General features: G+C 35.9%; 2 protein-coding genes across 3 annotated transcripts; one reads left to right on the forward strand and one right to left on the reverse strand.

Annotated features, from left to right (window-relative positions):
- Window positions 1–462: 462 nt before the first annotated feature.
- LOC105955877 (mechanosensitive ion channel protein 2, chloroplastic) lies at window positions 463–4,002 on the forward strand. 2 transcript variants are annotated; one of them, XM_012979676.2, is made up of 12 exons: window positions 463–688; window positions 968–1,128; window positions 1,315–1,438; window positions 1,546–1,643; window positions 1,720–1,833; window positions 2,070–2,130; window positions 2,213–2,362; window positions 2,471–2,581; window positions 2,665–2,832; window positions 2,920–3,033; window positions 3,181–3,237; window positions 3,328–4,002. In XM_012979676.2, exons 1-12 carry the CDS (start codon window positions 620–622, stop codon window positions 3,925–3,927), a joined length of 1,827 nt encoding a protein of 608 aa, XP_012835130.1. In that variant the 5' UTR covers window positions 463–619; the 3' UTR covers window positions 3,928–4,002. The 2 variants fall into 2 exon arrangements, with proteins under 2 accessions (XP_012835130.1, XP_012835131.1); XM_012979677.2 differs by having other exon boundaries at window positions 466–688; window positions 2,225–2,362.
- Window positions 4,003–4,148: 146 nt separating this feature from the next.
- LOC105955878 (O-fucosyltransferase 31) lies at window positions 4,149–7,727 on the reverse strand. The gene is made up of 9 exons (XM_012979678.2): window positions 7,173–7,727; window positions 6,664–6,726; window positions 6,474–6,555; window positions 6,220–6,290; window positions 6,052–6,140; window positions 5,508–5,937; window positions 5,189–5,416; window positions 4,731–4,928; window positions 4,149–4,604 (listed from the first exon to the last, which is right to left on the reverse strand). Exons 1-9 carry the CDS (start codon window positions 7,326–7,328, stop codon window positions 4,392–4,394), a joined length of 1,530 nt encoding a protein of 509 aa, XP_012835132.1. The 5' UTR covers window positions 7,329–7,727; the 3' UTR covers window positions 4,149–4,391.
- Between the last annotated feature and the right edge of the window lie 4,505 nt (window positions 7,728–12,232).

Below are 12,232 nucleotides of genomic sequence, written 5' to 3' on the forward strand. Positions count from 1 at the left end.
ATAGGGATAAAAGTTTATTTTGTAAGAAATTATAATTTTTTTTAATAATCCGGTGTGATTTTTGTTTTTCAGTATTTGATGTGCTCGAAATTAGGTTGGGGTTGAAGAAAATAACAATTTAATTTGCTATATTGCACTCTGAAAAAAAAAAACAATAAAAAATAGACTGCCTTTATTTTTCAATTCAAAGTGCATTGTGCATGATTTATTGTGTTTTGGGGGTGCAAAATGCTATTATTATTTTTCAAAAGTGCAAAGTGGAATTAAACCAAAAAAATATAAAAAAATAACTTTTTCCACTAATAAAAATGCGTGGGGTATTTTCGTCAAAACGACAGAGGAAGGACTTTAATCCAAAAATGTAAAAACGACAGGTCCTATTGCTAATAAAATTAGAATTAAGGGACTATTAACTAATTACCCTAATTTTAATTACAATTATCCAAGTTTCAGTTGTTAACCACCACTCCAGCATGCATAGACACACAAATTTATAAATAAATAAATAAATATAAATATATCCATAATACACACACATAACGTGTGATTATGTGTATATATATACTGTATACATACACTGATTACTGATAGAGATATACTTGGCTTCTCAATCATCCAAATGATGGCTCTCTACAGTGCTTTGCAGCTATCCATGGAGTTCGGAGTTAGACGCAGCAAACGATTTCGGGTGCGCGATTATCCATTTAAATTCTCGATTTTTTATTTTTATTTTTATTTTTTTTCATTATTTGCTGGATTATTGTACTTTTTAAGCTGCGGAATTTCAAAAATAATACGCAAATTAGGGTTTACTGAGTTCGAATCAGTATTTCTGAAAGGGGAATTAGGTTTTGGAGTTTTGCTCTTTTCAATTTATTAGAGGGGAATTTAATTTAATTCTAATTATATTTTAATTTTTTAAATTTCGATAAAGCTGGTGATTGATTTTGTATATTGCAATTTTCAGCCAGATTATCCTTGTAATAAAAATCTTTCGAAGAGAATTCGAAGAAAAGTATGCACCACCACCCACTGCAGAAATCATCAGTTCAAATGCCACTGTTTTCTGAACAGATGCCCTAATTTGGACGCTGCATTCGTAAAGAATGCAACTTTAAATTTAACAAGGTAACTGATTAAATTTAAGTTAATTGATTTAATCAGAAAAAAAAAATCGATTGTGTTTTTCTTTTCCTTCTGAAAATCGGTTATATTGAGATATGATCGGTGTTTACAGTTAATTCTGCATTTTATATGGATGAATAGTGATTGCATACACCCCTCTAACACAAAAACTCGTTGCATTTTTTGAAGATCGTTTGATCGTTTGCAAGGAAATCCACTCGCGATAAAATTGGCTTCGGCGTTGGGTATTGTTATTTTTGCAGTATGGGGACTTTGTCCACTTGTGAGACAAAGTCGAAACGTATTTCTGAGGGTATGCGCTGTAACAATTTAGTTTTTATTCGATTGTTCGTTCTGGTTCTACTAATATGGAAAGAGACTATGTCGAATTGAGTTGAGTTTCTTTATTACGTAATGCAGACGAGTGATAGCAGTTGGAAAAAGAGCAGCACGTATCATGTTACAGTCTCTTATATCCAGCCATTAATGCTGTGGACGGGAGCTATATTTATCTGCAGGTTAGTTAGTTATTATCTGATTAAGAGAATCTAAATTTGTGAACGGTACTAAATTGAAAGTGAATATATCTTACAGAGCATTGGATCCGATGATTCTTCCCTCGGAATCTGCTCAAATTGTTAAACAACGGCTCCTAAATTTTGTCAGATCGTTGTCAACGGTGTTGGCCTTTGCGTATTGCTTGTCAAGGTCAGTGTCGTTATCTGTTCTTTATTAAAAATTTTGAGGGAAAAATAATGTCCAAATAGATATTGTATGTAATAAAAAAAGACAACAGTTGGGATGATTTCAATCATGAAAAAACTTTTCTTCGTGTCTTAAAATAAATGTTTAGTCGCATAGAGCATTTTCCGTTATATTCATACGTTTTTCATGATACAACTACGGCAGGAAGGACTAAGACTTGTTCGGATCACTTTATGCAGTGTAATTCAACAAGCACAAAATTTCTTCATGGAGAGAAACGAACAAACCGACACCAGAAATGTATGTTACTCATCTCTCTGTTCGTTTCACTGAAACATGATTTCAAAATCGATACATTTTTTTCTTTGCTTATTTTCGGCAGATGGGTTTCCAGTTTACAGTCAGAGCTTTGTATACAGCAGTATGGGTTGCAGCTGTATCATTGTTTATGGAGTTGTTAGGTTTCTCAACCCAAAAATGGTTAACAGCAGGTGGGCTCGGGACAGTTTTGCTCACTCTTGCCGGTCGTGAGGTGGAAAATTAAATTTATTAATATTTATTTTTCAAATAAAAATACATTGAGTAAATCTTATTTTAGTGTTTTTTTTTTTTTTGTTTTTTTTTTTTAAATTGTTGACAGATTCTCACGAAGTTTCTGTCGAGTGTAATGATTCATACAACCCGGCCATTTGTCTTGAACGAATGGATTCAAACCAAGATTCAAGGCTATGAAGTTTCGGGAACGGTTGAGGTGATGACCAATATATCGATTTTTATTTTTATTTTATTTATTTAAGAGCATATCTTCTTAAAAAATGCAAATTCATTTCGTAGCATATGGGGTGGTGGTCACCGACAATTATTAGAGGTGACGACCGAGAAGCAATCCACATCCCGAACCACAAGTTCAGTGTGAACGTTGTGAGAAATCTCAGTCAAAAAACTCACTGGCGTATTAAAACACACCTGGCAATCAGTCACTTGGATGTCGGCAAAATTAACGTGAGCATCGTATTATATTTCCTGCACTTACGATAAATCCCTTTTCTTGAATTTGATTATCCTTTTCTAATTGTCATATGCATACAGAACATTGTAGCCGATATGCGCAAGGTTCTGGCAAAGAATCATCAAGTAGAACAACAGAAACTGCATAGAAGAGTATTCTTGGATAATATCGATCCTGAAAATCAGGCCCTCTTGGTTTGTTTTTTTTCTTTTTTTCTTTGTTTTTTGATTAGTTTTTGTAAAATAATTTATGAATGAAATCGAAATATTCTGCATTGTGTTTGTTTTGCAATATGTTTTATCAAACGATGACCAGAGTATATTATTTGTGATTCTCGACAGATAATGGTGTCCTGCTTCGTGAAGACATCGCGTTTTGAAGAGTATATGTGCGTTAAGGTGAATATGCTGTTTTTTTCTTTTTCTCGTATATATTTATTTGCTTATCTATTTTGCTGCCATTTATGGGTTGAGGAAAAAAAAAAACAGGAAGCAATTCTCCACGATCTTTTGAGAGTAATTACACACCACCGTGCTCGTTTGGCCACTCCAATACGTACAATACAGAAGACATACAGGGACGCTGACGTGGACACTGTACCGTTTCCAGATTCCATATTCAGCTGGGGAGCTGCTGCTGCTTCTTCTTCAAACCGCGCACTATTGATCGAGCCTTCCTATAAAATCGAAGATGAAGAAGAAGAAGAACAAGACAAGACTAAATCTCATGCTCGACCAAAAAGTGATGAGTCAGCGACTGAAAGTAAAGCGGAGAATAATACTGCTGCTGCTAGTAAATCATCTGGTGGTGAAAAGACCGACGAACAAAATAACGGTCAAGTCGATATCAAAAGTTCGAAATCTCCATCGAAATCGGCGAGTCATAATACTAATGGCAAGAATTCAGCTATTAGTTCTCTCGAAGAGAATATTGTACTCGGGGTTGCTTTGGATGGCTCAAAGAGATCTTTGCCCATTGACGAAGAATCAGATAATACGATTCCCACATCGAATAATAATAACATTCCGGAAGAAGTTAAGGAACAAGGTGATAATAATATTAAGCGATCAAACGTCTCTGCTTCTTAGGATGCTCTGAGTTAATCGGGATGTAAAAACATTGTAAATATTAATCCATATATATATATGTATATTTCTTGTCAAGATTCTTTGTTTATGCATCATCGATGGTGTTTGTAAAAGTAGATGTTAATGGTAAATTAGCTATAGATTACTCGTTTCTCTAAGTCGAAGGTTGATTTCGAAACGTCCCGAAACGGATAAAAATGATTTAGCTGAACAACAAATCAAAGCTCGGACAAACAAATAAAATAATTATAAGTATATCGGACGAACATATTACAAGAATACCCTAACCGCTGTTCAAGAATCTGCTATTTCAAACCAGGATAAAATCGATTTTTCAACCCCATATAACTGAACATGTAAAAGGGAGGGACACGATTTATTTTAAATAGTACAAGCCAGATATATCGATCGACACTATAACCTCTTGTAACAAGATTTAATTAATAAATTAATTACCTCGTGTCTCAAGCATTGCTGCACATGCAATCGGGAGCAGGATAAGTATATATAGACTGCCTAGGTTTACGTAGTCGCAGCTGCCCTTGTCTGCTTTTATGCCCTTGCATTACAGCTTCTTCAAACTCTGTCCAAATTAAGCTCTTGTTCAAGAAAAGCTGTCCTAATAATCCCATGTTTGGCCTTATAGTCTTCATGTTTTCGTATGTTCTATGGCCCACCTGTTTTTTTAATTAAAAAGAAAAAGAAAAAAAGTCGTCGAAACTCAAAATTTGGACAAAAGTTTAATAATCATAAATCCAAGATATAGATATCTTAATTTTTTTATTAGAAGATACGAGGTTTACCACAGCGTTGTGCATATTTCCGGGAGAAGCAGAAATGAAGATATCACTGTGCATGCTGACGTAATAATCGAGCGCTGCTAATAAAGAAGCCTTTCCTTGAATTTGAGCTCTTTCTTCGGAAGACGCCAGGCTCTTTTTGTCTTCCATTAGAGGAAACATACTTCGCAATGTCGAGATTCTTGCTTCACCGCCGTATACCTAAATATAATCAAAAATAATATTGCTAAAAATTGAGAATGCAAAAACCACAATTTCGGGTTTGGGTTTCGGGTTTCGGGTTCGGGTTTTGGGTTTCGGGTTCAAACTTGAAACTAAGGACAATCGAGGAAACTTACGAGTAAATAAATTAAAAATGTAAGATGATTGTCGCTTTTGTTTGATTGGTTCAAGTATCGAATTTACTTCACGCAAAATTAAAAATATTAAGTGTGTAAGAGAACTTTTCAATTCATTCTGACCTTGTGGGAAGCAAGATACAATCGAGTACTATTATCGAATCCCAAAGCTGCTAAAAGCAATCCAATTTCTTCGGGAGTTAACGGGCAACGCCCTCTGCTCCTCAACTCTTCGTCGGTAAATTGCGAATTTAATACCCTTCCTTGCCAAATAACCTGCCTATACTTAGCTAAAGCCAATTTTTCAGCCTTCCCTCCACCAAAATCGCACGCCGAGTGAGCTGCCATATCCTGACAACCAAAAAAAATCTCGACTCTAAAATAAATCAATAAAAAATTAAATTAAAAATTGAATCTTTAAGGACACTCACACACAACAGACCTTGTCGAACCTAAGATGGAGTACAACAAACTTTCCGGTGGCTTTCTTGTTGACTTGTGTGGGAGAATATCTGAGGCGAGTAACGAGATCATGACCGAGGGATTTGATGTGAGGGACGAAAGTCAATGCTTGGAAGTTGACTTTGCATCGTAGCCGTTGGATTTCATTTGGCATGTTGTCGAAAGCCAGGCGATGAGAAAACGGTGCGATTGCAGCAATTCCATAGCTTTGCAGGAGAGGTAGAACGTTTTCGATGTACCAGTTTGCAGAAGCATGAACGGGTGCTGTTTTTACCCTGGTGGCTCGAATGGCAGTTGCGTAATATTCTCGTGTGCTCCAAAAATATTCTTCGGGCAGTTCTTTGACTATTTTTATGTCGTCTTTCAATATATTAATGAAGTGATCCACGTCAAATATATCCATGAATGTGCTGCATACCGAGAGAACATGGTTGTTGTAATAGAATCCCGTTTAGTTAATTATGACTTCATATATAACATAGTAAACGAGAAAATATATTCTCGGACAAAAAAAAAAAACGGACCTTGAATCTTTCCAAACGGGATTTACTTCAAGATGCGGGATTACGAGAGTTGCGTTCAAGATCTTAGCAACAGCAACTGCATCACAAATCTTTATAACAAAATTGTACTTATTAGTAGCTGAAGAAAATTAATTCGGTAATCATCGGATAATATATTTTAGCACTTACGCCCATTCGTTGCTGATTTAGTCCTCCATCAAGAAACACCTGAATATACCCGTTCGATTTCTCTGGCAAAGCTACACGAAAAGCTAATCATTTAAGGAGAACAATAAAATGCAAGAATCCCCATAGTTCACTAATTCAAGAACCGACAAATAGTTGCAACTGGACAAAATGGAAACTAACTTTACAACCAACTTTTCAAAAATAATCGTCCCACAAAAAAAAATTGAAAATCAGCAAAAAAAGTGTAAACTTACAAGAGGTGCTGGCGAATTGGACACAAGGTTTTAATTGTTGTTGAGCCAACGGCATCCATAGTTCAGCCTGTTCTCGATCAGACTAAAAGCATCGGAAAAAAAATCATCAGTTTCAACAATAACCTAAGAATCGGTTTATCCCAAAATAAAAATAAAATGCGAAAAAATCAGTGAAAGAAATTCTACTCACAGTTTCACGCTGCAGGGCACTCTTTAGTAGACGAGAGTGACGAGGTTTAGGAGCATTCCACTCCTGCACCAATTAATCACCTTACGAGAATCAAAAATAAATAAATTTACCTAATATATTTAGCTACGATCATCTGTTGTATCAATCGAAAAGGCGAACTCTTTCCACTATTTAATTTTTCAGTTACCATAGCCCATAGCTAACTTTCCAATAAAACATACCTATCACAATCAAAGCACTAACATTGCAAACTATACCCAAAATTGAAGTTAACCGTAAATCAAGAAAATCGAAAAACCTAACTCAAAATAGAGAGCACCAGAAGAATATCTCTCAAGACAAACTACATTTGTGCAACCACCTCTCCTCAAATTAAACAAAAACCCATTACACCACAGAGAATCAATCAACAAACAAGAATCAAATCAAGATTCATAAATAAATCACCATAACTATAAAAATCAAGAAAATCCCAATTTAAAAAAAGAAAAAAAAAAAAAAAAACATACCGAGAGAACAGAGGGCAAAGCATGGCTGAAAGGAGTGAAAAGGGTTGGAAAAAGAAAGGGCAGAAGCAGCACTAGGGCAGCAGCCATGGCTCCTCCTCTGTAACCACTACCACCACCACCACCAATACCACTATGTGAAAGAGAAGGCTGCCTCATTATTTATTTATTATTAATTTCACTGCACAAATGGAGGGTGTTCCAACTCTTATTAATCTTCCAACACTCCCACTAAAGTAACTTTCAATTGCACACTCTAGAGAGAGAGAGAGAGGAGAGAGAAAGTAGAATTAAAGAGGGCCCTTTTTCATTACCAGCCTCATTAAAAGCATCTCACATGTTCACCTATCTCAACTATATATGTATACATACACTATACTCACAAATCAAATTCACAGAGAAAGAAAGAACTTTTTTTTTTTTTTAACAAGGGTGATTGGAAAATTGATACAATTCTCACAAGGGTTTTAGTCACATATTAAAAAAAAAAAAAAAACTCATCAAGATAGTATTTTTAAGATATATATAACATATGTACAATTATATAAAATATATAATAATAATTTATGTATATATATACAGAGATATATAAGTGGAAGCAACAGAGTGAATGAGATCGAAAGGTAAATTGTGGGAAAGGTGAGAGAGTAATTAATAATTAATGGGAGTTGTCCTTTTCAGAAGGGACACCTATACATACAGCCCCAACGGATAGATTTATTGGAGAGAGAGATGTAGAGAGAGAGAGAGAGAGAGAGGGGGGCAGCACCGCTTGTGAAGATGGACGTGTCAAGAAAGCAGTGAATCTAGCTGTGTGTGTGTGTGGGGGGGGTTTACTTTTTCTTTACAAAAAAAAATCACAGCAAATGGGTTTGATTTAGCTGAGGTTGATTGTGTTTGGTCGTTGACGGAAATTATTACTATTTCGGAGATGGGGTTTCTCTCTCCCCTCTCTATCTCTCTCTCTCTCTCTGCTTTTATTGCTACACCTGTCACTGCGCCACCGACACAATTCTTTCCGCCATTCTTGAAAACTGTTTGGGTGTGAAGAGAGAGAGAGGGGGGTTAGAGGTTTACCCCTGAGATAAATATAATGGCTAATTGTGATTACAAAAATCCCCATGGCTAATTTGTAGGCATATTAATTCCTCAAGGGGTAAATTGTAATATATTTAAGGGTAAATTAAAATCACCCCTATGGTACGGTCAAATGAAGAAAAACTCCCTCATGTTTGGGCAATTACAATCACCTCCCTAAATTATAAATATTATTATACGTCCATTCTTGCGGTTTCAAATTTAGTGGAACCTTCTAGATTATATGGAATATTCTCAATTTTGGATCCGTTTTATTCCATTCGAGCTCCACATTTTGAAGTTAGATGATCATAAGATGTGTTTTTTGGCTTGTATATATTAGATTGTGGTACATCAGAAACTGTATTTTTGCACAAAACGAGTACAAACTAGAGAACGTTCCACGGAATCTAGATAATTATGTCGCATTTGACACCATAGTGACAGAGATGTAAAAAGATTCATAGTTGAGAGGGGTAGATATAATTATCCAAAGAGGAGCGTTTTTTTCGTAATTTGACTATACCTTAGAGGTGATTGTAATTTACCCTATATTTTATGATGTAGTTATTTTTAATTTTAAAACTATGATGAATTTCTACGTTTTATAATTATTTAAAATAGGAAATATTTATAAAAAAAAATTGTATGAAACAAATTAATACGGGTTGTAAGTTGTAACATTAGTTTTTATTTGTTTTTTTAATTATTTTTGTTTAAATTTGCGTAATCTTTTATTCAATAAAATTGATTTCTTCATATTTTGAAAATATTATCGTATTTCTTATTTTATATTACAAATATTCTTATTATTTTTTAATAATATTTCACATTTACAAATGAGTGATAGGAGAACTCGAACAAACATCTCGCACAATTCTCTGGTGATATCACGGTAATTTTCAATATATTATTTTTTTTTTGTCAAGATTAATATCACGGGGGTCGTAATTTACCATTTTTTTTGGTGGCCTAGGTTTAGTTTTTTTGCTTTCGTCTTTTTTTGTTTTTGGGTTGTTGTTGTTTTGTTTTGATTTACTCGGGACGAGTAAAGGTCTAAGTTTGAGGGTGTGATAAGTGTTCGTTTTGCACAACTTTTACTTATATAATCTTCGTGTTTTGGTCTTCATTCGTCCGAGTTTTCGGCTTTATTTGTATATATTATGTTGTTTTTGTTTTATTTATATTTTAGGTAAAGATAAGCTATTTTTGCCGATTCGAGACTATTTTGGAAGCGAAGCCGAGAACCAAACCAAACACGTGCAAAAGTGCATTCTCGCGGATTGTGGCAGTGTTTGGTATTTAAAGCATAACTTTCTCATGCGACCTCCGATTGAGCTGATTCAAGTGGATTTAGAAAGCTAACTTCAAGGGCTACAACTTTTTTGAAATGCACAATTGTCGAATTCGGGCTGAAAAAGGGTCAAAACAGTGTTTGAAGTTGATGCAGAGGCCAGATCGTGATCCAGCATCACCGGATCGCGATCTGGTGGCAAATTCCAGTAGCAGCGAAAAGTTGGGGCAGATCGCGATCCGCACTTCCTGGATCGCGATCTGGGAAGGCGGTGGGCAGTTTTCGAGGTTGCCAGATCGCGATCCAAGAAGCCCAGATCGCGATCTGGGCACAAAAATCGAGACTATATATTTTTCTTTGATATCTCACTATAAATAGAAGGTCTCTTTTTCATTTTTCAAACTCTCGATTATCTCTCGACCTATCTCTCGACTTCTTCTTCGGTTTTCTCTTCGGTTCTCGCCAGTTCTTCGCAGGAAGCTTCGACGAGGGTTTCGACTCGGGTTTTTCATAAGCTTTTCTTTACGTTTAGTTTATAATTTCTCGTGTTCTTCATTTTGATGCTATGTTTGTAATGAACTAAGCATTTTCTTTTAGGGAAATGAAACCTTGTATATATTGATTTTGATTTCCAGATCTGTGATCTATTTGTCGTTCTTTGATTATGTTTATGTTTTCCTGTATTAAATGCTTTCGATTGTTTGGCCAACAGTTGAATTGATTCTAAATGTGAATGAACTCGAGAGAGGATTTCTCGTTCGATTTTAGGAAAACATAGCTCGGGTTGTGGAAACGGAGACGTGATGCACCTCGGGTAGCCCTTAAGGACTTGACCTAAATGCTCTCTTAATATCAGGTTCTGAACGGAGACGTCGGACCTGTGGGTAGACTCTAACTACACTGGAGACGGGGGTTAGGGTACTTTAGTGTCTGGGTTAGCGAACATAGAATTGACATTAGATTCGGATTTGTAGATATTTATCGATAGTACACTGGTGGATTTTACCCTAGAAGCCATCACACGTCGGAATTCCTCGCGTATACTGGCGGACCGTTGTTTTTATTATTTTTGTTTCCTTTTGGCTTCATGTCATCTCCCATCTTTTTCTCCCGTCTAGATAAAGTTTAGGATAGTATAATTACGGTACTTGGTAGATTTAGGAACTTAATTCCCTGTGGATCGATATCTGGAATTCACTATTCTACAAAACGCGATACTGTACACTTGCGGTTTTTCTTACGTAGGTTTTACGCGTATCAAGTTTTTGGCGCCGTTGCCGGGGAATTAGTTAATCTTGAATTTACTAATATCGTTACCAACTATCCTTGCTTTACTTTAGATATTTTTTTATTTTTTTTTATTTTATTTTTTTTTCTCTTTGATTTATTTTATTTATTTTCACAGATTTGTATACATTGATGGCCTCGATTTATGATCTCTCTCTTGGCGAGATTCAATCCAGAGCTGATTACATTCAACAAGAGTTGGAGGATATTGAAAGACATCGAAGGTTGAACCCAGAAAATGGATTTGCCCAGACAAATGAGCACTTGTGCTATTTACAAGACGAACTCCACTATCTGGCAAATATTTTCGAAAATTTTCAGCGATGTCACATTCACAAACCACATCCGACCATCCTTTATGAAGACAACGAGGTATTTACAGATTTTCGTATGAACGATGAGGTTGAGCACCTTGAGGGAATTATTCATCCCATTTATGTAGATACTTTTGCGTGTGATGAGAGTGGGATGGAGATGGTGGTAGAGGAACTTGACGAACAAAATCCTACCCACATTGCTACTCCGGATTTGAGTGTGAGCGAGGAGACGAGTTTCAAATTTGAGGTAGAGCTTTCTCCAAAGCTCGAGTATCTTGTATACGAGTTTGAGAGATCGGTAGGCAAGCAACCCATCCTAGTCTCCTACCGACTGATTTCCATAGCAAACGAAAAGTACCATGGGTTGGGATGGTCATTACAAGATTGCAATCTAGTCCACGATATGATTGCAAAGTATGTATCAAGACTGACGGATGGATGCGCAATCTACAAGGCTTTGGATTGGACATAATCCGTCCAAATTGTGTCGATCCGTCGACTGTAAAACAGGCGCTGAATGGGAGGCAACCCATTATTTATTTTTCGTCATTTATTTTGTTAGTTTTCTTGCATTTTTTTTATTTAAAGCTAGATTTCACCCATTTTTCTTGATTTTTGCCGGTATCTCGTCCCCAAGGAAAGAAGAGTAAGAAGTCGGGAAGTCTAGGCAATTCCGGCAATTCGCCCTTGGTGCCAAAATTGACGGCACCCCGTGCAACCAAAGAACACTTTCGCAACCGTAGAACACTGATCAATCTGCGGCACGACTGTTCAGGGCGTATTTCTTTCTCCTTTCTTTTATTTTCGCATTGAGGGCAATGCATGATTTAAGTTTGGGGGGAGTTTAGCTTATTTTGATTTGGTCTTTTGCATGCATATCATATAATTTAGTCTCGTTTATGTATTTCGATTTCCATAATTGTGTTATGTTTGTCACATGCATTTCATTTAGGATCGAGTGTAAGTTGCATTTCCGGATTCTATTGAAGCAAAGCAATTAATGAATTAGTAGATGGGCTAGTTGATTTTAAAATTGAAATTATGGATAACCGGCTAGTTATAGATTTACCTTCCGACTGCGTTTTTGC

Source organism: Erythranthe guttata, chromosome 11, assembly GCF_056151865.1.
Source record: "Erythranthe guttata isolate IM_541 chromosome 11, IM_541, whole genome shotgun sequence".
Classification (NCBI taxonomy): domain Eukaryota; kingdom Viridiplantae; phylum Streptophyta; class Magnoliopsida; order Lamiales; family Phrymaceae; genus Erythranthe; species Erythranthe guttata.

Bases quoted from the DNA above. Each gene is read 5' to 3' on its own strand.
- LOC105955877 (XM_012979676.2), top strand. From the start codon at position 620: ATGATGGCTCTCTACAGTGCTTTGCAGCTATCCATGGAGTTCGGAGTT. The intron at 1,644-1,719 runs GTTAGTTAGTTA...TATATCTTACAG, and splicing joins GGAGCTATATTTATCTGCAG to AGCATTGGATCCGATGATTC. The intron at 2,363-2,470 runs GTGGAAAATTAA...AATTGTTGACAG, and splicing joins TCACTCTTGCCGGTCGTGAG to ATTCTCACGAAGTTTCTGTC.
- LOC105955878 (XM_012979678.2), bottom strand. From the start codon at position 7,328: ATGAGGCAGCCTTCTCTTTCACATAGTGGTATTGGTGGTGGTGGTGGT. The intron at 6,141-6,219 runs GTAAGTGCTAAA...TTTGTTATAAAG, and splicing joins TAAATCAGCAACGAATGGGC to ATTTGTGATGCAGTTGCTGT. The intron at 5,417-5,507 runs GTCTGTTGTGTG...TTTGGTTGTCAG, and splicing joins TCCATCTTAGGTTCGACAAG to GATATGGCAGCTCACTCGGC.